Source organism: Carcharodon carcharias, chromosome 5 (assembly GCF_017639515.1).
Source record: "Carcharodon carcharias isolate sCarCar2 chromosome 5, sCarCar2.pri, whole genome shotgun sequence".
Taxonomy (NCBI): Eukaryota; Metazoa; Chordata; class Chondrichthyes; order Lamniformes; family Lamnidae; genus Carcharodon; species Carcharodon carcharias.
In genome coordinates this window covers 113100393-113127829 of record NC_054471.1, presented here as the reverse complement: position 1 = coordinate 113127829, position 27437 = coordinate 113100393, and the positions used below count along the sequence as shown (strand labels likewise).

The 27437-nt window shown below is 42.2% G+C and overlaps 1 protein-coding gene across 5 annotated transcripts in view; it reads left to right on the top strand.

The window, feature by feature from the left end:
* Positions 1 to 27437, top strand: part of supt3h (SPT3 homolog, SAGA and STAGA complex component) — a 526661-nt gene that overhangs the window by 268690 nt on the left and 230534 nt on the right. For 3 of the 5 annotated variants that reach the window (XR_005943141.1, XM_041188853.1, XM_041188852.1), the window contains exon 4: positions 3795 to 3879. The exons of 1 other annotated variant lie outside the window; for it this stretch is intronic. Coding sequence is in view for 2 of the 4 variants with exons in the window: in XM_041188853.1 (XP_041044787.1) it covers positions 3795 to 3879 (85 nt within the window). In the remaining 2 variants the exon portion in view is untranslated. Of the gene's footprint in view, positions 1 to 3794; positions 3880 to 27437 lie in introns of those variants that run through there. One more of the 5 variants, XM_041188856.1, reaches the window with a different exon arrangement.

The window sequence follows — 27437 nt, the reverse complement described above, 5'->3', positions numbered from 1 at the left end:
CCAGTGGCCTAAAATAATCATTGATGTAAAGGAAGTAGCTGTGGCTTATTAACATGCTAGGTTCCTTCCCCTTTCTCAACATCTGCTGTGATGATATAGAGCTTGCTGTGTGTATAAAATAATTTAGCAGACAGCCTATGGGAAAGATGTGAAAAAAGAGCATTAAGATAGAAACCTGCCATGGTCTAACTGGAGATGAGACAGTGTGATAGAAGTGCGCCATCAGCTGTCCTATTTTAGTGACTATTTGGATGTGATTGTGCTGTACCTGATTTTCATATTGATCAAAAAATTTGAACATTGCTGGGATAATGAGCTGAATCCAAAAAATATGTTTTCAAGATGTTGGTTCCACTACAGGTCTGTAAACTGCTTGAAGGCTTATACAAACAATACTGATCTAGTTTGGATATTAACAATGATTGTTGACCAGGTACCATTTTTATATCCCGTGGGCCTCTTAATCAAATTAGTTATCATCCACGATTGCCCATTTTACTAACATAGTGGCATGATAACTGTGGTAGTATATCACTTACTGCCAACCAACAAGATTTAAATTTAAATTCAAATCCAAATCCAAAGCATAATTGTCAACTATTCACACAGCTTAGTAGCAAGCATATGAATATGTAATGTTTGGACAGCAGGGGAACATTCCATTTCATTTTGCGAAAAAGAACTACTAAATGTCTACCTTCATCAGCGATAGAGGAGGCCATGGTTTCGATTGACCTACATTTGTGTGGTAGAAGGTGGAAGACCTTGTGATGGCAAAATATTAGTTGAAAAGGTCTTATTCCAAAAATGTATAATTTGAATATTTTTCCCAGATAGACAAATTTATTCAAGCACCAATCTGCAATGCTACTGCAACATCTATTAATTAATATATAAACAGGACAATGTTGGATCTTAGCAAAACAAAAGCAGAATTACCTGGAAAAACTCAGCAGGTCCGGCAGCATCGGCGGAGAAGAAAATAGTTGACGTTTCGAGTCCTCATGACCCTTCGACAGAACTTGAGTTCGAGTCCAAGAAAGAGTTGAAATATAAGCTGGTTTAAGGTGTGTGGGGGGGTGCGGAGAGAGAGAGAGATAGAGAGAGAGAAGTGGAGAGGGGGGTGTGGTTGTAGGGACAAACAAGCAGTGATAGAAGCAGATCATCAAAAGATGTCACCAACAATAGAACAAAAGAACACATAGATGTTAAAGTTGGTGATATTATCTAACCGAATGTGCTAATTAAGAATGGATGGTAAGGCACTCAAGGTATAGCTCTAGTGGGGGTGGGGAGAGCATAAAAGATTTTAAGATATTTAAAAATAATGGAAATAGGTGGGAAAAGAAAAATCTATATAATTTATTGGGGGGAAACAGAAAGGGGGTGGGGATGGGGAGGGAGCTCACGACCTAAAGTTGTTGAATTCAATATTCAGTCCGGAAGGCTGTAAAGTGCCTAGTCGGAAGATGAGGTGTTGTTCCTCCAGTTTGCGTTGGGCTTCACTGGAACAATGCAGCAAGCCAAGGACAGACATGTGGGCAAGAAAGCAGGGTGGAGTGTTAAAATGGCAAGCGACAGGGAAGTTTGGGTCATTCTTGCGGACAGACCACAGGTGTTCTGCAAAGCGGTCGCCCCGTTTACGTTTGGTCTCTCCAATGTAGAGGAGACCACATTGGGAGCAACGAATGCAGTAGACTAAGTTGGAGGAAATGCAAGTGAAATGCTGCTTCACTTGAAAGGAGTGTTTGGGCCCTTGGACAGTGAGGAGAGAGGAAGTGAAGGGGCAGGTGTTGCATCTTTTGCGTGGGCATGGGGTGGTGCCATAGGAGGGGGTTGAGGAGTAGGAGGTGATGGAGGAGTGGACCAGGGTGTCCCGGAGGGAGCGATCCCTACGGAATGCCAATAGGGGGGGTGAAGGGAAGATGTGTTTGGTGGTGGCATCATGCTGGAGTTGGCGGAAATGGTGGAGGATGATCCTTTGAATGCGGAGGCTGGTGGGGTGATAAGTGAGGACAAGGGGGACCCTATCATGTTTCTGGGAGGGAGGAGAAGGCGTGGGGGAGGATGCGCGGGAGATGCGCCGGACACGGTTGAGGGCCCTGTCAGTGACCGTGGGTGGAAAACCTCGGTTAAGGAAGAAGAAGGACATGTCAGAGGAACTGTTTTTGAATGTGGCATCATCGGAACAGATGCAACGGAGGCGAAGGAACTGAGAGAATGGGATGGAGTCCTTACAGGAAGCGGGGTGTGAGGAGCTGTAGTCGAGGTAGCTGTGGGAGTCAGTGGGTTTGTAATGGATATTGGTGGACAGTCTATCACCAGAGATTGAGACAGAGAGGTCAAGGAAGGGAAGGGAAGTGTCAGAGATGGACCACGTGAAAATGATGGAGGGGTGGAGATTGGAAACAAAATTAATAAATTTTTCCAAGTCCCGACGAGAGCATGAGGCGGCACCGAAGTAATCATCGATGTACCAGAGAAAGAGTTGTGGAAGGGGGCCGGAGTAGGACTGGAACAAGGAATGTTCCACATACCCCATAAAGAGACAGGCATAGCTGGGGCCCATGCGGGTACCTATAACCACACCTTTTATTTGGAGGAAGTGAGAGGAGTTGAAGGAGAAATTGTTCAGCGTGAGAACATGTTCAGCCAGACGGAGGAGAGTAGTGGTGGATGGCGATTGTTCGGGCCTCTGTTCGAGGAAGAAGCTAAGGGCCCTCAGACCATCCTGGTGGGAGATGGAGGAGTAGAGGGATTGGACGTCCATGGTGAAGAGGAAGCGGTTGGGGCCAGGGAACTGGAAATTGTTGATGTGACGTAAGGTGTCAGAGGAATCACGGATGTAGGTGGAAAGGGACTGGACAAGGGGAGAGAGAAGGGAGTCAAGATAACGAGAAATGAGTTCTGTGGGGCAGGAGCAAGCTGAGACGATCGGTCTACCGGGCAGTTCTGTTTGTGGATTTTGGGTAGGAGATAGAAGCGGGCCGTCCGACGTTGGGTGACTATCAGGTTGGAAGCTGTGGGAGGAAGATCCCCAGAGGAGATGAGGTCAGTGACAGTCCTGGAAACAATGGCTTGATGTTCAGTGGTGGGGTCATGGTCCAGGGAGAGGTAGGAGGAAGTGTCTGCGAGTTGACGCTCAGCCTCCGTGAGGTAGAGGTCAGTGCACCAGACAACAACAGTACCACCTTTTCCCACCTATTTCCATTATTTTTAAATATCTTAAAATCTTTTATGCTCTCCCCACCCCCACTAGAGCTATACCTTGAGTGCCCTACCATCCATTCTTAATTAGTACATTCGTTTAGATAATATCACCAACTTTAACACCTATGTGTTCTTTTATTCTATTGTTGTTGACATCTTTTGATGATCTGCTTCTATCACTGCTTGTTTGTCCCTACAACCACACCAACCCCCTCCACTTCTCTCTCTCTCTCTCTCCGCCGCCCCACCCCCCTCCCCACCCACCCACACACCTTAAACCAGCTTATATTTCAACTCTTTCTTGGACTCGAACTCAAGTTCTGTCGAAGGGTCATGAGGACTCAAAACGTCAACTCTTTTCTTCTCCGATGCTGCCAGACCTGCTGAGTTTTTCCAGGTAATTCTGTTTTTGTTTTGGATTTCCAGCATCTGCAGTTCTTTTGTTTTTGTTTTTGGATCTTAGCAATATATTTTGTAATGCTTTTGATTTTTCACAAGCATTAATGGATATTCTTTTTCAGAAACAATATATTCAGTTATTTCTAACAGTTCATGAAATTTTAAATCTGTTCTTTGTGTTGCAGGTTTGCTTTTGGAGATTCTCGGCGACCTCTCCCGGAAACTGCTGTTTTGGTTGAAGATATTGTACATTCTCAATTGATTAACATGGTAAGGTTTACTAAAACATGCAATATTGCGACTTGTATCCTTGATTTAATAATCATTTAAGAAATGAAGTGAAGCAAGCCCTTTGGGCACACTCAACATGTGTTGGAATCATGTTTTCCCCACTTTCTTGAATGTTTTGGAGAAAAAAAATGAAAGAAGTAAGTGAGAGCAATGCAGTGAATGCAGTATGCAGGACTTTCAGAAGGCCTTTGATAAGGTGCCGCAGAAAAGACACATGACAAAGGTCAAGGAGTGTGGAGCCAGGGGCTAAGTAGCAATATAGATTGAAAGATGGCTGCAAGACAGAAAAAGCAGCATAGGAATTAAGCAACATTTCTCAGATCGGTGCAAAGTGGTATCCCACATGGAGTGGTCCTGGGACCAACGTTATTTATTGTATACATAACTCAGGACCTGAGATATGGTGTTGAAATTTGTCAGTGATACCAAATTAGGATATAATTAACAATGTGCAGCATTTCTTAAGAGTGCTAAAAACATTTATTAAAGTATTAAAAAGAAATATTAATGGATTATTTTAACCTTGAGACTTCAATGCACTTAGTGTAAAAAAAGGTTATTTCTAACGTGTAGCAATCAGTAGTTATGTGTAATGAAATGTGTTGCCATTTCCTACATAAATCCAGCTGTGATACCATTTACTAGGCTCAGAAATGGCTTTCCTCCGTGGATTAAATTTGAGATTTAATATATAATTCTGAATTTTAGCCAGCGTGACTCATCTCATAGCACTTTTCAGAAAGTCGTGATTTCGAACTCCACGCTAGGTCTCAAACCTAGGTTGACACTTGAGTGCAATTATGAGTAAGTGCTGCATTGTCAAAGATACCATCTCTCAGATGAGATGTTAAAGTAAGAGCTTGTCAGCCTGTTGAGGTAGATGTGAAAAAAAATTCCCTGGCACTATTGGAAGAAGACAGGTGGTGATCTCCCAGTGTCCTAGCTAACATTTATACTTCAACCAATACTCCAACAACAGTTTAGATGGTTTTATCTAATTGCTGTTTGTGGATGTGCACACAATATCCATAGTAATTTAAAGCAATTTATTTGCTGGGGACATTCTAGAGAGATGAAGTTTACTTTATGAATGCGAGCCTTTTCTTTATTTGTTAATCATTTTAAGAAAATATGTTCTTGAGCCAGAATTCTGTATAAAGTTTTACAGCTGAGCTATTGAGCTTGAGTTGGCAAGCTGATAACATCTTTCAGAAGTGCCTTATCTGCAGACAATGCCACAAGCTGGATTCTCAGTAATATATGAATTAAAATACTTGGCAAAACATTGTGTTTAATCTTAAGACTTGCAATATTAGTTTTGTTTGACTTGATTACATTTCGATAACATTCCTATTTTATCAGCATAAAATTCAGATGCATTATGCAGTACCTTGAGTGCTATAAATTACCTTAGTGTTAAACATCCTACAGCCAGTTGGTGAAAAAGGAAACCAGAAGTTTTAGATTTATTCACAAAGTGAGACATTGCAGATGCATGACTGTAACCCTATACTCTACCCCAATTTCAATTAGTGTCTCTTTTATACTCTTTTGAGTAAAATCAAATAAACTAATGATAATTAAATTTCCCAAAGCCATGGTGGAATTTGAACTCATGTCTGCCAAATTATTAGTCCAGTAACATAGCCACTGTGCTACCATACCTGTATGGGGAGAAGGGCTTAGCAGGAGACCATATCTACTCAAAGTGTTCATGGAACAACCCTCCTACCTCAGCCTCAGTGTGCAACAGAGCGTCACCAGCACTTGGCAAAGAACTTTAGTGAAATCTGTCACCAGCTGCAGCCATAAATGCAACCTCAGAGCAGGGTGAAGATTGCATTGTCAGTGACTGTGAATGTGACTGTGGCCACAAATGTTTCTGCACTGGGCTTCCTGTAGTCTGCAGCTAGAGATATTTGCAGCAGCCTACAGTTTGCCATCCGCTGTTGCTCAAGAGACATCACTGAGGCTTTCTATTCAAAAAGAATTGGCAACATTTCATGCTCTCCTGCTTAAGAGGAGCAGGCAGAGTGAGCAGGAAGCTTTGTGAGGATTGCAGGCTTCACCATGAAACAGAGTGCCATTGACTTTAATTGTGTCACTTTGCGAGCGTCACGTCAATTTTAAGATATCCCACTCACTCTGCGTTCAGCTGGTGTGCAACCTTAGGCAGCCAATCCTGCAGGCCAATGGCTGGTCTCTTGGAAGCAGTCATGATGCCTTCATTCTGTGGCGTTCCGCTGTGCCATTTGCATTTGAGCAACCACGACAAAGAAAAGTGTGACCACTGGGTGGCAAGGGCTCTCCACTGACGACAGAGCCGATGACTCTGCTGTACAACCATGTACACCTGGGAAGCATTTTAAAAAATCATTCATTGGTTTTGGTCATCACTGACTAGATCAGCATTTATTGCCATGCCTACATTCCCTTGAGAAGGTGGTGCTGAGCTGCCTTCATGAACTGCTGCAGTCCATATGGTGTAGGTACACCCACAGTGCCGTTAGGAAGGGAGGTCCAGGATTTTAACCTAATGACAGTGAAGGAACGGTGATATATTTCCAAGTCAGGATGGTGAGTGACTTGGAGGGGAACTTCCAGGTGGTGGTGTTCCCATGGTTCTGCTGCCTTTGTCCTTCCAGATAATGGTGGTTGTGGATTTGGAAGCTACTGTCTGAGCAGCCTTGGTGACTTCCTGCAGTGCATCTTGAAGATGGTACACACTGCTGCTACTGTGCATCAATGGTGGAGGGAGTGAATGTTTTTCGAAGGGGTGCCAATCAAGCAGGCTGCTTTGTCCTGGATGGTGTCCAGCATCTTGAGTTTTATTGGAGCTACACTCATCCAGGCAAATGAAAAATATTCTACCACACTCCTAACTTGCGCCTTGTAGATGGCAGACAGTCTTTGGGGAGTCAGGAGGTGAGTTACTTGCTGCAGGATTCCTAGCCCCTGACCTGCCCTTGTAGCTACAGTATTTATAAGACTAGTCCAGTTTGGTTTCTGATCAATGGTAACCCCCAGGATGTTGATAGTGACGGATTCAGCGATGGTAATGCCATTGAATGTCATGGGGTGATGATTAGATTCTCTCTTGTTGGAGATGGTCCTTGCCTGGCACTGGTGTGGCACCAGTGTCACTTGCCACTTGTCAGCCCAAGCCTGGATATTGTCCAGGTCTTGCTGCATTTGGTCATGGACTGTGTCAGTATCTGAGGAGTCGCGAATGGTTCTGAACATTGTGCAGTCATCAGTAAACTTCCCCACTACTGACCTTATGACGGAAGGAGGGTCATTGATGAAGCAGCTGAAGGTGGTTGGGCCCAGGACACTACCTTGAGGAACTCCTGCAGTGATGTCCTGGAGCTGAGATGATTGACCTCCAACAACTACCCTTTGTGCTCGGTATGACTCCAACCAGTAGAGTGTTTTCCCCCTGATTCTCATTGATCCCAGTTTTGCTAGGGTTCCTTGATGCCACACTCTGTCAAATGCAGTTATTCTCACCTCACCTATGGAGTTCAGCTCTTTTGTCCATTTTGTAATAAGGTCAGGAGCTGAATGGCCCTGGCAGAACCCAAACTGAGTGTCAGTGGGCAGGTTATGGCTGAGCAAGTGCCTCTTGATAGCTCTGCTGATGACCCCTTCCATAACTTTACTGATGATGGAGAGTAGCCTAATGGGGTGGTAATTAGCCAGATTGGATTTGTCCTGCTTTTTGTGTACAGGACATACCTGGGCAATTTTCCACATTGCTGGGCAGATGCCAGTGTTGTAGCTGTTCTGGACCAGCTTGGTTAGGGGCACAGCAAGTTCTGGAGCACAAGTCTTCAGTACTATTTCTGGATTTTTGTCAGGGCCCTTAGACTTTGTGGTATCCAGTGCCTTCAGCCATTTCATTCCACATGATATCAAGAATTGAATTGACTGAAGGCTGGCATCTTTGATGCTGGGGATCTTCGGCGGGGGGGAGGGGTGCCAAGATGGATCATCTCCTTGGCACTTCTGGCTGAAGATTGTTGTGAATGCTTCAGCCTTATCTTTTGCACTAATGTACTGGGCTCCCCATCATTGAGGATGGAGATATTTATGGAACCTCTTCCTCCAGTGAATTATTTAATTGTCCACCACCATTCACGACTGGATGTGGCAGGACTGCAGAGCTTAGATCTGATTCATTGGTTGTGGGACCGCTTAGCGCTGCCTATCACTTGCTGCTTATGCTGTTTGGCACTCAAGTAATCCTGCGTTATAGCTTCACCAGGTTGACACCTCATTTTTATGTATGCCTGGTGCTGTTCCTGGCATGTTCTTCTGCACTATTCACTGACCCCTGGCTTGATGGTAATGATAAGATTGCGGGATATGCTGGGCTATGAGGTTACAGCTTGTGGTTGAGTACAGCTCTGCTGCTGCTGATGGCCTTAGTGCTTCATGGAAGCCCAGTTTTGAGTTGCTAGATCTGTTCGAAATCTATCCCATTTACCACAGTGGTAGTGCCACACAACATGATGGAGGGTGTTCTTAATGTGATGACGGGACTTTGTCTCCACAAGGATTGTGCAGTGGTCACTCCACCGATACTGTCATGGACAGATGCGTCTACGACAGGCAGGCTGGTGAGGATGAGATCAATATGTTTCTCCCAGATCATTGATGTACTGAAATGATACTTCCAATTCCTTGGATGTAGTACAAGGCTCTGGCACATAAAAGGTTAACGTGGGCCTATACAGTACTCTCCCACACATTGTTCAAGACATGAATTGCACCTCGGGACCATTTTAGTGTTGGACAAAGCTATGTGTAGAAGCAAGCCTGGAGACAGGTCATAGCTTGGACTTTTACTGTACTTATGTATATAGTTTCTAGTAGGTAATAAATACTTATTGTTGAACTAAATAAGCCTGCGAATACCTTAATAAGACCTCCTGAACTACACCCAACACCTTACAAATTGAATATTTTTTGTGGTCCTAAGATGGTTGACTGGAAAGGAAAATGCTTTTGTCAATGTGCTCAAGAGAGTGCAAGAATTTTATTGTTCGGAGGAGGACTAAAGCATGGTGACTAGCTGACATAACCTTTTGACTTTGTGGCATAAGATAGTTGTTATTGAAGAAGTTAATGTGTCTGTAAGGACTCATTATTCTAACCTCTGACCTGAAAGAAATGCAATGTGACCCAAGTAATGCCTTAACTAACAGATGCACTTCTTTCGTGGTTTTCAACAAGCAAATCAAAGTTTACCTTCTACTGTTTTTACTTTTACTGTTCTTCAAGGTGTTTGCTTTACGAAAAGATTTTTCTTTTATATTAAATTATTTTTTATTTCTGTCTGATCCTACATTCAGAAAAGCTTCGAATAAACTAATATGCATTAAATGATTCCGCCATTGATTTTGTTGTAACGATGGCTGCTTTGAGGCATTTGACAAATTATCTAGTTGACATTTAGAATACCCATAAAACAAAGCATCCAAATAAACCATGCCACGTCTGTTCACATTCATCATATTAGAGGAAGTTATGAAATGAGTTAAGACACTATAAAAAAGGTGGCATGCTCCCGCTATTGAACAATGGCCGGGATTTTATGGTCCTGCCAGGGGCAGGCATCGTCAATTGACTTTTCGCTGCTCTCCAAATTTTGCTGCCCTGCCTACGATGATGCCCACTGCTGGCAGAACTGGAAAATCCCACCCAATGTCTTTCCTGCAAACATTAGTTGTAAAATCTATTTATTGTTTAAGATAGAAATATGAATCACACACATGCACGTTTCTGCTTAATCCTTCAAAAAAAGTTGCGTTGTTTATTGAGTTATACACACAAAATGAAAGTTAGATTTGTGATCGCTAGCCAAGTGATTGTGTGTTCCTTGAAACTGATGTCTCCTCTCAAATTCGTTCTCATCATTCCTGGAACTCCATGTTTGAATCCGTCCAATCAGGTTTCTGTCCCTGCCACAGTACTGAAACAGCTTGTTAAATTCTCAAATGACATCCTATGTGAATGTGACAACGGTGAATTTTCCCTCCTCATCCTTCTCAGACTTTAACACAGTTGACCACACTATCTTCCTCCAACACCTTACCACTGTTGTCCAGCTGGATGGGACTGCTCTCACGTGGTTCCAATTTTTTCTGTCTAATCATAACCAGAGTATCATTTGCAACAGTTTATCTTTCTGACCCCTCACCATTACCTTTGGTATCTGCCAAGGATCAATCCTTGGCCCCGTACTATTTCTCATCTACATGCTGCTCCTCAGCAACATCATCCAAAAGCATTGCATTAGTTTTCACATGTTATACTGATCTCACAGCCAGCTCTACCTCACCATCCAGCTCTACCTCACCACCAGCTCTATCTCACCACCTGTTCTCTTGACTCCACTGTTGCTTAATTATCAAATTCATTACCCAACATTCAATACTGGATAAGCAGAAATTTCCTCCAATTAAATATTGGGAATACTGAAGCCATTGTTTTCAATTCCTGCTCCAAATTCCATGGACGTCCATGACCCCACAACTGAACATCAAGCCGTTGTTTCCAGGACTGTCACTGACCTCATCTCCTCTGGAGATCTTCCCTCCACAGCTTCTAACCTCATAGCCTTCTAACCTCGGACGGCCCACTTCTACCTCCTCCCCAAAATCCACAAACATAACTGTCCTGGCAGACCGATTATGTCAGCCTGTTCCTGCCCCACGGAGCTCATTTGATATCTTGACTCCATTCTCTCTCCTCTTCTCCAGTCTCTTCCCACCTATATCCGTGATTCCTCTGACGCCCTACATCATATCAACAATTTGCAGTGCCCTGGCCCCAACTGCCTCCTCTTCACCATGGACGTCCAATCCCTCTACACCTCAATCCCCCACCAGGATGGTCTGAGGGCTCTCCACTTCTCCCTCGAACAGAGGCCCAAACAATTCCCAGCCACCGCTTCTCTTCTCTGTCTGGCTGAACATGTTCTCACACTGAACAATTTCTCCTTCAACTCCTCTCACTTCCTCCAAATAAAAGATGTGGCTATGGGTACCCGCATGGGCCCCAGTTATGTCTGTCTCTTTATGGGATATGTGGAATATTCCTTGTTCCAGTCCTACTCAGGCCCCTTCCCACAACTCTTTCTCCGCTACATCAATGACTGCTTCGGTGCCGCTTCATGCTCTCATTTGGACCTGGAAAAATTTATTAATTTTGCTTCCAGTTTCCACCCCTCCATCATTTTCACATGGTCCATCACTGACACTTACCTTCCCTTCCTTGACCTCTCTGTTTCAATTTCTGGTGATAGACTGTCCACCAATATTCATTACAAGCCTACCGATTCCCACAGCTACCTCGACTACAGCTCCTCACACCCCTCTTCCTGTAAGGACTCCATCCCATTCTCTCAGTTCCTTCGCCTCCATCGCATCTGTTCTGATGATGCCACTTTCCAAAACAGTTCCTTAGACATGTCTTCCTTCTTCCTTAACCGAGGTTTTCCACCCACTGTGGTTGACAGGGCCCTCAACTGTGTCCGGCCCATCTCTCACGCATCCTCCCTCTCACCTTCCTCTCCCTTCCAGAAACATGATAGAGTCCCCCTTATCCTCACTTATCAACCCACCACCCTTCGCATTCAAAGGCTCATCCTCTGCCATTTCCACCCACGTAGATTAGGATCTGTTATCAGAGATTATGTTTTGAATCTACAATTAAATTCAGACCATTATCAATAAGGGTAATGAAGGATTGGAGTAGAATTTTAATGGAATTAGATTGTGCCAAAATATATATTTTTAATCCCATATAACTTATTGGTAACCCCACTTTTGAAATATTTATATTATTTATAATTGTAATACCAGGAGAGATTCATAAAGTGAACTATGACTTCAAAATGCCAGTAATGGACTGGAATTGACAAAATTGAGCCTGTGTTTATTACAGAATGGATCACTGAGATGAGGTACAATCTGGGTGTTCAATGCAACAAGGAAAAAAAGTGTGGATAAAAGCTGTTTGCTTTTATGTTTACAGTTTAAGCTAAGTAAGAGATCAAATCCTCAACTATGATCAGTGAACAGGTTTTTGCAGTAGACTTTCGTTTGATAATCAATGCTGCATGAACCTTTTTTTGAAAAGGTGCCAAATTAATAGCGAAGAGCAAGATCAGTGAGGATGAGTATAGACACCCATTAATTACTGTATGCAATCCAATGGTTACAGTCCTGTTCTGGCTTTGAACCAATAGTCCTTCAAATGTACTTGGTCTTAAATCAATATCGAAAGTGTTAATAGTAGATTAATACATGGAATACCCTGGATGGCCAGTGGAATTTAGCAGAATAGTTAAATTACAGAGTATCCATTACACTGCAAATGACATTGATTCAATAGGTTTTTGTCTTAGACCATATAATAATTTTACAGTTCAAAACTTATCTTCAAACCCTCAGGTGAAATCAAATAAGACCCATTTTATTACCACTTTTACTAATCCCCAAGTAATTTAGTGAAGTATATCAAAAAAACAATGTTAATTTGTTGTTTGACATGCTATTCTAAATTTCAGCAGATGTTACTGATGAAAAATGCACAGTTCCAAAACCCTCAAGTACACTCCAACTAAGAAAATAATGCCTTTTGGTGAAATTTACTCAATTTATATTATAAGCAACAGATGTGCTTGTGTAGATTGGGAAGGGATATATTTCATTAAGTAAAACTATGGTTGTAATTAGGAACTTGGTCTATAGCTGTTGAAATTAAAAGACAGTATCCGGAAACTCAAGAATACCTAAATATTTGGTTAACCTTTATCAAGATTTCTAGCACGGGAAAATCTTTCAGATTAGTTTTTCTGGATACAAAGTGAATTTATAATTCTGTAACTTATAATTTTGTTGAAAATGATCTAGAAAACAGGAGGATCATTAAATCTTTTTTCAAAAAAAAAATGACAAGTATTTGAGAAATGATCCCAGTTTTGAAATGTCGGGCTATTTATTTGACTTTATTAGCCATCATTACTTTGGATTATAGTGTCTTTGCTATGGAGCTCCACATAAAAATTTACTTTTGAGTTACCAAAGATATGCCATGCTGAAATTTCCATATGTAGGAAACAAGATTAATAAAAGTATTGTGTTTAACATAAATGAAAAGTAGACTTAAAAGTATTTTGATCTTTCTATTTTAAAGACTTTATAAACAGAGGTATTGAGTACAAAAGCAGGGAAGTTAAAATGAACTTTTATAAAATGCTGGTTTGGTCTCAACTGGAGTATTGTGTCCAATTCTGGGCACTGCGCTTTAGAAAGGACGCAGAATAGTTTACAAGAATGTTTCCAGGGATGAGGGACCAGTTATGAGGATATATAGGAGAAATTGGGGTTGTTTGCCTTAGAGAAAAGAAGTTGGAGAGGATATTTGATAGAGGTATTCAAAAACCTGAGGAATTTAGACAGAGTAGATAAAGAGAAACTGTTTCCACAGGTGGAAGGGTGGAAGACCAGAGGTCACAGGTTTAAGATGATTTGCAAATGAGCCAAAGGCAATGTGAGGAAAAACTTGTTTGCCCAGAGAGTGGTTATGCATGATCTGCGAAGCACTGCCTGAAAGGCTGGTGGAGGCAGATTCAGTTGGGGCTTTCAAAAGGGAATTAGATAAGCACCTGAAGGAGAAAAGAAATATAGGGCTATGAGAAAAGGATGGGGGAGTGGGGCTATCTAAATTGCTCTTGTAGAGAGCAGGCATGGATATCAGAGGCCAAATGATGGTCTCCTATGTGTAGCTATTCTATGAGAACTAGGAGATGAAAAAGTGGCGGAACTCCATTGCCAACAATTCTGGCATGGCCCTCGCTGATTGCCATGTTTTGAAGAGCAATAATGAGGGCACCCCATGCATACAGAGGAAGCATGCGGTGTGGACAAATTGTAATGTCAATCATATGTTGTTATTAGGGTTACCCCATCAACAATATTTGAAGGAATCATCATTCAATTTTTAGTATCAGTATCTGAGCTGCTGGCTGCAAGTGTCAGGTCAAGTGACAGTACTTTGTCCTCAGAGGTGTGCTCTTTCTCTGAGCCTTCATCCTCGCAGTTCTGGCTGGCTAGGCAGCAGTTGTTACTTCATACCAGATTTCAGGATGGGGTGGTGGATCTTGAGAAGATGCAGAAGACAGAAACATACAGTCATTTTGGATGGCTTCAGTGTTTCAGGTTCCCACAGCGTCAGTGATGGCCAACGCAATAATGACGAGCGTTGTCTCCCCCAAGGGGTTAAGGGCATGCAGCCCTGCCTGTCTCCAAAAGTTTTTTGTTGCTGCCTCCTGTTATGTGTCACATTGCCCTTCAAGAGAGAAGGAAGATTGTCAGCGAGTATGTTGCAATGTACATGGATGATGTACATGTCACAGCTGAATGTAAGGGGAGGTGGTAGCATAATGGTATTGTCACTGGACTGGTAATCTGGAGACCCAGGATAATGCTCTGGGGACCTGGGTTTGAATCCCACCATGACAGATTGTAGAATTTGAATTCAATCAAAATCTGGAATTAAAAGTCTAATGATGATCATGAAACCATTGTCGATTGTTGTAAAAACCCCTCTGGTTCACTGAAGCTCTTTAGGGAAGGAAATCTGCTGTCTTTACCTGGTCTGTCCTACATGTGACTCCAGACCCACAGCAATGTGGTTGACTCTTAAATGCCCTGATAACAAGGGCAATTAGAGATGGGAAATAAATGTTGGCACAGCCAGCGACACCCACATCCCATGAATAAATAAAAAAAAGTATGTGGAACTGTGAAATGTGGGTGTGAGGCTTGCAGCTGTGGTAAGTGTGTGAGGGCAAAGTGTAGCATATGAATGTTAGGCATGATCCTTATTGTTGGAGGTGGCTGATGGGAATGTGGTGCATTGAGCAGTGTGCAAGGTTGGTGGTGCAGTTAGTTGGAGGTGGCAGTTGAAGATGCATCTGCTGACATTGACCACTTGTAAGTTAATGGTATATTAATTGTATTGTCACGGTTAAGGATACACAGGTGATGGGCATTGATTGGTTAAGTATTTTGAGCAACAAGTGTGCGCGGCACTGGCTGGAGTGCATCATCAGCCCCAGAATTAATTTAATTTGATAAGTTTTTGTTAAAGTTTTTGATTTTTGTTTAATTGACATACTCAAATTTGAGTATAAAGGAAGACTTATGGGATACTGGGTGTTGGTTAGACAAGAGGCAAACATATGTAATTTTACATTCTGTAAATAAATCTAGTACTGAGTAAAAAGATTGGCGTCTGGTTTCCTACTTCACCATCTGGCTTCAGAATATATTCTGTATTAACAATGTGAGGTCACTGAACTTTTGCTGGCACTGTTTCCAGGGCCTCAGGGCCAGACTAATGTCATTGACCCCTGTGGTTCTCTACCCCTATTCCCTTCTAAGTGCTTGTCGGGAGGACCTGTGGAAAGTTTAGCTCTCTCCTCCTTTCCACCTCCATCACTAAGGCTTCTAGCTTTACATCTGAGAACCTGGGAGCCCTTTCTCTGACCTGCTGCTCCATTGCTCTGAGTTCTTCTTAGAGCGTCTTCACAGCCATGTCTAGTGCCCATTGCAGTGAGAATGCTCCTCCCCTTTAAGAGGTTTAAGAAATGCAGACAAGCTTCAATTGATGCTAGGCTCGCACAAACCCAATCCCCCTTCTGAGCATGCAGCAGCAAATCTAGCACTGGGCTGCAAACAACAATGGAGATGAGCAGGTAGCACGAGATTTGCGTACTGCCTTCATCACTTCCGCTAGGGAGTAATCATGTATTGTGATCCCGACGCCTGCTAATAAGCCTTGTCCAAACTTTAGCTTATTAGCCTGCTAATAAGCCTTGCCCCTAGACTTGAGCTAATTGTTTTTTTTGCTTCTTTGGGAACTGAGAAGACTTTAGGTGCATTTATTCCAAATGAAGAAAGGAAAGAAGTAAGGAAATATTTCACATTTTCGTGGTTGTTTCCCTCACGTTATTTTGTGTTGTGTTAAATAGGCCTAAAGATAATCTACAATATATCACGGCTGTTAGAGTTTGTGCAAAATTAAGTATTAGTTTGCTGGGTGTGGTAATCTGATGTGTAAGATACCTTTAAGAAGAATGTTATAATGGAAGATCACATGATCTTAGTGTCCAATAGAAGAGTGGCATGGGCTATCTCGGTAGTGAGTAGTCAATAGTTAGAGTCTGTAGTGTAGAGACAGGGTTTGAGTTGAAAGTACATAAGTGTAACTGTTGATTTTTTAAAAATTCATTCATGGGATGTAGGCGTCACTTGCTAAGCCAGCATTTATTGCCCATCCCTAATTGCCCTAGTACAGAGGCATTTTAAGAGTCAGCCACCTTGCTGTGGGTCTGGAGTCACATGTAGGCCAGACCAGGTAAGGACGGCAGATTTCTTTCCTGAAAGAACGTTAGTGAATCAGATAGACTTTTTTGAATGGCAATTGGCAATGGCTTCACTGTCATCATTAGACTTTTAATTCCAGATTTTTATTGAATTCAAGTTCCACCATCTGCCGTGGTGGGATTCAAACCTAGGTCCCCAGCATTTCTGATCACTAGTCCAGCAACAATACCACTAAACCATCATTTCCCATTGTAACTACCTTTGTAAATAAACAGAATGTGTTCCACCTAAGAACTGTCTGCTGACCTACTCTGTCTATTGTACCAACTTGGCCACCCCACAACAAGCTTGCAACCCCGATCCATAAAAATAGGTGGGAGGGCATGTTGTGGTGAGGACATAAGGAATCTGCAAGGGGATATAGGCAGGTTGGGTGAGTGGGAAAAATCTTGGCAGATGGAGTTTAATGTAGGAAAGTGTGAGGTCATGCACTTGGGTAGGAAGAATCAAAAAGCAGACTATTATTTAAATGGAGAGAGACTCCAAAAAGTGCAGCACAGAGGGATCTGGGTGTTCTTGTGCATGAAACACAAAAAGTTAGCATGCAGGTACAGCAAGTAATTAAGAAGGCAAATGGAATTTTGGCCTGCATTGCTAGGGGAGTTTAAAAATAGGGACGTCTTGTTACAATTGTACAGGGTGTTGGTGAGGCTGCACCTGGAGTACTGTGTACAGTGAGTTGAGCACTATGAGGAACTGGCACGAAAGAGGAATTGAGGCCTGGAGCAGATTGGTCATGATCTTATTGAATGGCGTGGCAGTCCTGAGGGGCCGAATGGCCCACTCCTCCCATTTCTTATCTTCTTATAAGTCCCAACAAACGGGTGACCAGGATCCAACACAGGGTGACTGTTTTCTTGTGTGGTTAGGCTTTTATTAGAAAATAAAAAGATGTTTCTTTCAGCAAGCCCATACTGTCACTATATAGAGCCAGTAAGCTACCCTTGCTGCACTTAACCTTCCCCTCTAACCTGCACCACTCCATAACGTAGGATTTTGAGCTTTTGTAGCTATCAAAATGAGAGATATCATGCTTGGTAATTGAGTGAATTTCGGCTTTTGTAACTAGTTTGTGCATTAAATGCTCCTCAGGATAGACCAATGTTTATTTAAGGTTTTCTTCATTCTGCCTCTGGTGACAGGCATTCTCTGTCATGCCAGTAAGATATTTCTTTGTATTTCCCATTGCAGCTGTCCTTGAAAGTGGCTTCCAATTTGTATAAATTTATGAACGGTTTGTGCAATTGACTCATGCTTTCCAGGAACTTTGTTGTGACTGCTCCAAATTAATTCACATGGAAAAACCTAAACAATCTGCCTTCCCCAAACAGAGAAAACCTAAGCAAAATCAACAACTTAAATACAAATGACATGGAAGTTCTAGCTAAAAGAACTCAAAATTAATACATTTTCAGGAGTAAATGGTATTTATTTCAAAGTGCTGAGAGAGATAAGGACCAAGATTTGTGAAGCATTGAGGGATTATTAGATGCGAACTACCAGTGGATTGGAAACAGGCTTATGTGCTACACATTTTCAAAATTGACACACCCAAGCAATTACATCTTTATTGATACTTCCATTCTGTTTAAAATAATGAAATTGATTATCAGGAGTAATGTTGGGATTATCTGTGCAGCAATAACCTCTGCAGGATCAAAATCATTCAGCAATCATGCTACTCCAGTTGAGTTTTACAAACTCTGGCTCTTCGCTGGAGATCTGTTGGAGAAGTTATGGATCTGCTTTCATGCATGTTTCAACCTCCCTCCACTTCCAGCCATTCTGCACAACAATACAAGAGCATCTCTAATCAAGCTCAGAATTCCAACCCCTTCTTCAACCCTTTGCCTGGTGGGCCTGCTTGTCAGTCGGTAGGAAATCATTGTAATGCAAGGATCAGTAAAGCTGTCAAAATTGACGGCAAGAAGCACTATGTTAAAGGTTAATCTGAATATACAATCTGTGTGGCTGGTCCCTCTTCTTGAGATCCCTACAGTCTGTTGTATGGCAGTGAAACAGAAAGTGCACTGATAAGCTTGAAATCGGAGATGAATTGCTAACTTTAACCACCCAGTTGCTTAGTGATTCTTTTTACTATGGTTGGAATGTTTCCATGGTGATCAACTCTGAGGGAAAAAAGGGACACTTCAGCGGGGAGGGGGTAATTGCTGATGAAGAAGGAGAACCGTGAGGGAGGGATGCTGATGGCACCACATGACTGGGGAGGGATGTTGCTGAGACTGGAGGACTGAGTTGGGAGGGGGTGGCTGAGGGAACCAGGAGGCCAAATGAGTTGCTCAAGTAAAAAGCCATGCCTTCACAACATTCAAGTAAAAGATACTAAGTCTGCCACCTCAACCCCGTCAGCGCTGTTTATGCTACCCCGTCGAAGCTCCGTGCTGCTCCCCAACAGATGTGGGGACAAATTGTAATATTTCCAAAATTGCTGATGACACAAAACTGGGTGGGAATGTAAGTTATGAGGAAGACACGAGCAAGCTTCAAGTGGACTTGGATAGGCTACGTAAATGGGTAAGAACATGGGAAATGAAAAATGATGTGAATAACTGTGACGCCTTCCACTTCAGTAGAAAAAACAGAAAAACAGAATATTTCTTAAATAGTGAGAGGTTGGGAAGTGTTGATGTCCAAAAGGACATGTCCTTGTTCATGAGTCACTAAAACTTAGCATGCACATGCAGCTATCAATAAATAAAGCAAAATGGTGTATTGGCCTTCATCGCAAGGGGATTTGATTACAGGAGTAAAGATGTCTTGCTGTGATCATATAGAGCCTTGGTGAGATCACACCTGGAGTATTGTGTACAGCTTTGGTTGTGTTATCTAAGGAAGGATTTACTTTCCATGGAGGGAGTTCAATGGAGGTTCATCAGACTAATCCCTGGGATGACAGGCTTGCCTTATGAGGAGAAATTGAGGAAACTGGGCGTGTATTCCCTGGAGTTTCGAAGAATGAGAGGTAATCTTGTTGAAACTTACAAAAGTCTTACAGGGAATGACAGGGTGGATGTGGATAGAATGGTTCCCCTGGCTGGTGAGTCTAGAACCAGGGGACATAATCTCAGAATAAGGGGTAGGCCATTTAAGACTCAGATGAGGAGGAATTTATTCACTCAATGGATATGGAATCTTTGGAGTTATCTACCTCAGAGGGCTGTGGAAGCTCAACCATTGAGCATGTCCAAGACAGAAATGGATAGATTTATGGAGAATAATGACATCAAGGGATTTGCTGATAGTGCGGGAAAGTGACATTGAGGTCGATGATCGGCCATGACCTAATTGAATGGTGGAGCAGGCTCGACAAGCTGAATGGCCTACTACTGTTCCTGTTTTCATCCTCATTTCCTCCGAGACTATTTCCATTATTTTGTCAACTGAGAACAGGTGTTTTTCAAAACTTAACTTGTGACTCCAAATTCAACCCATTAGTTTAGATTAGTGTTGCCAAAATATGAATTCAAAGTTGATCAACACCAACTAGAAATTAGTTGGAGAATTGTCTCTGCCCAACTTTCTACTGGCATTCCACTGGTGCTATAAATAGTTCTGTCTATATCTTCCTCATTTCCTGCACATAAATGCCTTCATTTGCCTCATCTGCAGTACTTTAAACATTCAAATCTTCCATTTCTGACACCTCATGGGAAATGCGTGCAAAGTTTTGCAAGAAACCTTTGTATTCACATCAGTGCAATCAGATGTTTAATATGTGGCATCCTTGAGATCGCTGGCTGCTTGTTTATGTATAAAGGCTTCTTGAGATTGGGAAGGCCCTCACCTCCTGGCAACTCAGTCCTGAGGCACCATAAAGCCCCTGAATGCTTCTGTAACTAAATGAGCAACCTGTTTCTGCATGCTTTCATCAGAAGAGGGCTGTCAAGATGTTCGTCCTGGAAAAACACGATATCCCCCGCCCATTCCAGTTGTGCCTCTGTTGCCGGACATCGTGGTCAGTGATTAACATGACAAGAGTGATGGCCTTGATATTAATCCCTCTATGCTAGGTGGGGGAGCTAGTTAAAGACTTAAATACAAGAATCTCATCCCCCGCATGCTGCAGGCCTTTCACCATTTTTACAGCGTGGCTATCGTGGGATCCAAATGTTCCACACAGGAGAGGCATGATTCTTCATTAGCATTTTTAAATCAGTGCAATTGGGAGCTTAATTTTAAATTCGCGGCTGATCCGCAAGTTAGTGAGGAATTGAGAAACCAGACAGAGAAAAGGAGCCAGATGAAAGGTTGGCAAGAGCTGACAGCTTCGCAAGTACTCTTTCCTCTTTCAGCACTTTGAGGGCCAGAAGGAGTAGGAATGCCCTTCCCAGCCTTTCAAGGAAGCTGTCAGCTTCAACCCTGCAGATCATGGACTGCCGCCGCCCCGCCCCCACCACAATATAGTTAACCTAACTATAACCATCAACATCTTGTAACCCTCTTTACACTGTGTAGCTACATGAATTTCAGAGCAGTATTTGATGTAAACTTCTATTAGAGAAAGCATTTTGAGAGGTTTACAAGAACGGATCTGCCTTAAGCTTATCTTCCCAATGTTTTTAATCCTAAACTGGTGAAGGTTATAAATTGATGTGCATATGTTGCTTTCTTCTTCAATCTCATGTTCATGTGAAATATTAAGGTTTTGATCCAACTATTTTTCTTCACTTTTACGTCAAAATACAAAAGCTCTGTAAAGTTTTAAAAGTGATGTGTCTTGTATTTTATACAAAAAACAAACCAGACTAGGGAGTGCCTGGTTTATGAATGGAGAGCACAACCACAATTAGAAACATCGCCTTAGCTGTGTGATTTTGCAATGTAGCGAACATATACAGGGCAAGCTGCCTTGCACTGATTGTGAGTTTCTGTGTTTGCATGCAATACATACTCGAGCCCCTTGGTGAATCCAGCAGTAATGGCACCACAGTCAGAGGAAATATGAAGAGATGTATAATAAAGTATAAGTTGGTGAAGTAATCTGGATATTTGAAAAGCAAAGTAAGATAAAAGTATTCCAAAATAGTCATGAGGAAAAATAATGTACCTGTAATGGATTATGTTACATTATGGGAATTTAACTGAGGTGAAGTTTTATATTTCATAATTGATTAATCTGTCGATATTTATTTCATATCATGGTTGGGGAAATCAAGCTATTTTTAAAAAACAAATTGTATTTCACACCAAGCAAGGCAATCAAATAAAAAAGATAGACTTAAGATATTTGATTTGTGTTTCACAGCAAACAGATGCACACAGTAATCTTAAAAATTCCTGAATTCCAGAAAAACCTTGTTCATAAGCATTCAGATTATAAAAACCTAATGAATCGTGAACAAAATATTTATTTATTTGTATATAAGAAACGTTCAACCCAGCACAATATTGTTGGTTGAAATGATTAATTTCTGTTTTAAAATATTAATAGACTTTCAACTCTTCTTACTCCATCAGCCTTTGCTGCCCACCTTTTAGATGTAGATCAATGATATCTCTGCAACAATATCACACACTTCCAACGTATTTGAATTGGCAATAGTAGTTGAATAAATACAGAATGCTGGGATTACATGGTGCTTACAGAACAGAAACAGGCCAACTGGTACATGCTTGTGTTTATTCTCCACATGAGCCTCTTCCCACCCTAATTCCTCTAATGGCTCTCTGCACATCCTTCTGTTCCTATCTTCCTCATGATCTATGCTATTTGCCTCAACTACTCCATGTGGTAGCAAATTCCACATTGTGGCCACTCTTTAGGTTTAAAGATGATTTCATGAATTCTTTATTGGATCTATTAGTAATAACTTTATATTTATGTCCTCCTAGTTTTGCACTCCCGTGCAAGTGTTAACACCTTCTCTACATGTGCCAGCCCCAACCTTTTTAGTTTCTTTTTAAATTTATAACATCTCAGTTTGTAAATCATTTTTGCACCTTCTCCGGTGTCTCTATATCCGTTTTGTAATATGATGAGCAGAACTGTATATATTGCTCTGTGTGGTCTAAACAAGATTTTGTACAAGTTTAATTTAACTTCTTGTTTTCGATTTAGGGATGGTCAATGACTGCTAGCCTGGCAAAATGCTCACATCCCACGAAAGAATAATAAAAAAAATTCCTCCAGAAATGAACCCCGCCCAGTGCTGGTTTGCATTCTTCTTGTCTTGCTGAACTGTGTTCTACTTCTGATGCTTTGTGAATACATATCCAAAGATGCCCCTTTGCTGCTCAACCCCATTTAGACTCTTATTTCCCAAAGAGTATGCAGCCTTCTTATTTGCCCACCAAAATGCACTTATCTATGTTAAAATTAATTTGCCATTTTCTGTCCACTTTGCAAGTTTATTAACCTCTTGTATTTTTTCACATTCTTCCTCAGCATTAACCATACTTAGTGTCCCCTGCTCTTCTCTCTCTCTTCCTCATTTGGCTTTTTCCATGTTGCATTGGGGAGCCACCACAATGCTAGTTGATCACCTTCATATCAACTGTCATTTTTTGGATTTTGTGGGTGGTTGTACAACTAGATGCCCTGCCTGTCGCTAACCTTCCCCATTCATCTGGGCTGGAGACCAACACAATACGTGCCACAGGTGCAGGCAAACCAGCTAGGTTTAGTATCCTTCGCAAGTTTTGAAATTGTCCTTCAGGTTCCCATGTTCAAATTGCTTAAGTAAGTACTGAACAGCAGTGGTTCAAGAAATGATCCCTGTGTAACAGCACTTCCCACCTTCCGACAGTCTGAGTAATTACCTTTAATGCTCCATGATCTATTTTTTGCTTTATAGCCAACTTGCTTATGCATTCTGTTACTTGATCCTTGAACTCACATGTTCCACTAGTTAACCCTTAGTTGTGAGTCTACTGTGGCCTTTGAAAATCCAAGTATATTACATACATGGAAACATACATAGAAAATAGGAGCAAGAGTAGGCCATTCTGTCCTTCGAGCCTGCTCAGCCATTCATTATGACCATTTATGACCATCCAACTCAATAGCCTCCTCTCGCTTTCTCCCCTTATCCTTTGATCCCTTTCGCCCCAAGAGCTATATCCAACTCCTTCTTGAAAACTGTTGAAAAATTACGTCTGTTACACTGCTCTTATCAGCACTTCTTGCTATTTCCTAAAATAATTCAATAAGTTTGGTCAAGCATGACCTTCCCTTTTGAAATCCACGTTGACTATTCCTTACTAAGTAAAGTTAGGTTCAAGTGGTAAGTCCTTTTTAGGTTTTAATCACAGATTAAGAATCAAGATCTGATATAGTACTAACCTTCAAGTAAGTTAGGTTAGCTTGTTAAACAGAGAACAGCCTGGAGAGGCAGTTGTGGTGATTGTTGCTTTAAGGCCAGCTTTACTGAGTAAGGGTCACGTGGCCAGAGCACCCAATTAACACTTAGCGAGGGGAAGCTTCTTGGGTGGAGTTTTCCTAGTCTAAAGAGTGTATTGTAGTCTTGCTAGAAGCAAGACAGCTAATCTGTAAATAAAAACAAAAATACCTGGAAAAACTCAGCAGGTCTGGCAGCATCTGCAGATAGGAGCACAGTTAACGTTTCGAGTCCGAATGACCCTTCAACAGAACTCAAATTGTAAATAAAGTTATTTATTCAACCAAAAAAGCCACTTGGTTGTATATCTCTACATCTGACGACGAGGATAAATTATCCTGGCACTGCCTCTTGCCCTATAACTGTGAGTATCTCTTTTTAGAGAAGGAAAAAAATATATGCTCACCAGGATGCCCTCCTTTGGGAGGATTGGCCCATTTGACCCCTCCACGAGGGACTGGACTCAATAAGTTGAGAACCTTAGGTTTTACTTCCAGGCCAACAAAATAGGGAAGGAGGCAAAGCGCAAAGCAATTCTCTTCAGCATCTGTGGGAGTTAAACCTACAACCTTATTCGCAGTCTCACAGCCCCAAGCCCGCCCGATTCCAAATTGTTCAGTGAGCTCGTGGATTTAGTGAAGGGCCATTTTCAGCTCAAGCTATCAGTCATTCTGCAAAGATTCAAATTTAATACGAGGGTGAGGGCCCAGGCGAATCAATCATGACTTATATTGCTAAGTTGAAGCAATTGTCAGAGCATTGTGATTTTGGAGCGACCTTGAATGACATGCTATGGGATCGGTTAGCTTGTGGCGTGTGCAATAACGCTGTTCAGTGTCGATTTCTGGCAGAAGCCGAAATAAATTTTAAATACGCAATGGAAGGCGCTGAAAAAGATACAGAGCTTGCAAAATGGCACTGTTTACCAGCTAGGACAGGAACATGTAGTCAGGCGCGACAACAAAACAGCAGAAGCAGCTGCAAAGCAGGAATCGTTCCCAATCACCCAGAAATCAAAAAAAATACCTGAGGCAATCAGACAGTGATCCTGAAGTTGAAACGTTACCGATGTGGGGGTAACCACACTCCTGAAACATGAAACGAGTACTATTACTGTCGCAAAAGAAGGCATTTGATAAAGCAGCACAGAGCTAAGTCCAGACTGCCAAATAACCAGCCGGCAAAGATGTTAGAAGTGCATAATGTGACAAAGGCTGAAATAACTGATTCTGAAATTCACTCTCTTTTGATATTAAAGCAGTCAAGACAAACCCTATTGCTGGCACACTCCACGTAAATGGGAAGCCTCTATTTATGGAGGGGAGATAGAGGCATAAGCCACAGTGATGGGTGAGTGCGCATTTCAGTACCTGGGAGAAGGTACCCAACCCTAAACCCTGTAGAGAACTTCTGCCCAATTGAAGACTTACGTGGGAGAAGCCATGAAAGTAAAAGGTACCTCCATGCTACCTGTGAGCTATGGGCAGCAGTCAGCCCAGCTCCCAGTAATAATAGTGACTGGGGAAGGACCAAGCCTTCTGGGCCATGATTGGCTGAAAGAAATCAAGTTAAATTAATCTGAGATTTTTGAAGTGCGGGCAGGAGTACTGCTAGAATGGTTTTTAAAAAATGGCTGTTTTTTGTAATCAATTAGGAAAAACCAAAGGCTTGCAAACCAAGATTTATGTTGATCACGAGGCAACTCCCTGATTTTTTAAGATAAGACCGGCACCATATGCCTTAAGAGAAAAAGTGGATGCTGAGGTAAACAGGTTGGAGGAACTAGGCATCATACAGCCAGTTCAATTTTTGGAATGGGCAGCACCTGTCGTCCCCGTATGGAAACCGGAGAAGACTGCCTGCATTTGCGGCAATTATAAGCTAACAGTTAATCGAGCTGCCAAGTTGGATAAACATCCAATTCCAAGAATTGAACATTTGTACACAAAGCTGGCAGGTGGTCAATCCTACACTAAGTTGGATATGAGCCACGCGTACCAGCAACTCGAGTTAGATAACACATCCCTGGGGTATGTCACAATAAAAATCATACAAAGGCCTTTTTGAATACACGCGCCTACCTTTTGGCTTGTCCTAGGCATGTGTGACAATTCAAAGGGTGATGGAGAGTTTGCTACAGGTAATACCACAGGTTGTAGTGTACCTTGATAATGTCCTCATAACTGGATTGACAGAGGTCGAGCATTTAGCAAATTTAGAATAGGTATTAAAAAGTTTTCTGGAAAAAGGAGGAATGCACTTTCCAAGCCACCAAAGTTACCTACCTGGGGCACTGTGTAGATGCACAAAGATTGCACCCTGTGGAAGAAAAGGTTAAGGCAATAACGGAGGCACCATGCCCCACAAATATCACCGAACTCAAATCATTTTTAGGAATGGTAAACTACTACAGGCGATTTTTACCCAATTTATCGACTGTACTGGCCCCCTTGCACATGCTGCTGAAGAAACATCATCGTTGGTCCTGGAAGGCTCCACAAGAGGCAGCCTTCAACAGAGTAAAACAACTGCTGCACACCTCAACCTCGTTAGTGCATTTCAATCCATCTAAAAAATTGATATTGACCTGCAACGCCTCTCCATATGGCGTTAGTGCAGTGTTGTCCCATGAAATGGATGAAGGCTCCGAGAGGCCAATAGGTTACATATCAACAACCCTCTATGTGGCTGAAAAGGGTTATTCGCAGATCGAGAAGGAAGGACTGTCAATAGTCTTCGGAGTTAAGAACTTCCACCAGTACTTATATGGCAGGCACTTTACTATTGTCTCCAATTATAAAAACCGCATTTGGACCTTTTCAAAGATGACAAGGCTATCACGTCGAAAGCCTCAGCAAGAATTCAACGATGGGCATTAATTCTGTCCACCTAAGGCTACGCTTTCAAGCACCGACCTGGGATACACATAGCACATGCGGACGCCCTTAGCCACCTATTCTTGCAAGAAAGTATCTCGTATACTCCTGTACCCCAAGAAATTGCCGTTGCATTGAATTTTGTAGACACATCTCGTCTGCGTGAAGCACATCAGGACCTGGGCCAATCGAGATCCGCTTTTGTCCAAAGTGAGAGACCAGATACTTACAGGATGGTTAAATAAGCCAGTCTCCAAGGAAATGAAACCATTTTTTACCTGCAAATATGAATTGAATTTTCAGGATGGCATTATACTCTGGAGAGCAAGAGTGGTCGTTCCTGTACTAGGCAGGGAACTGCTCCTAACAGAATTACATAGCACTCATCCTGGCATTTCTAAGATGAAAAAGCTCGCCTGGAGTTACGTGTGGTGGCCTGGTATAGAAGCAGATATTGAGAAGTTAATCAAGCACTGTCAACAGTGCCAACTGCGGCAAAAGCTGCCAGCTACGGCCCCACTACACCCTTGGGAACAGCCTGACCGACCATGGGTGTGGATCCATATGGACTACCTGGGTCATTCCTAGGCACAGTGTTTTTGCTCATAATCAATGCAAGCTCAAAATGGATGGAGATTTTTGAAGTGAAGTCACCCGCGTCGCATGCTACCATCGAAAGATTACCCCAATGCTTTTTGACTCACTGATTGCCCGAAGTCATTGTATCAGGCAACGGAGCCGTATTCACAAGTGCTGAATTTTAGAACTTCACCAATCTAAAAAGCATTAAACACATCCGAACTACGCCTTACCACCCGACATCAAATGGGCTAGCCGAC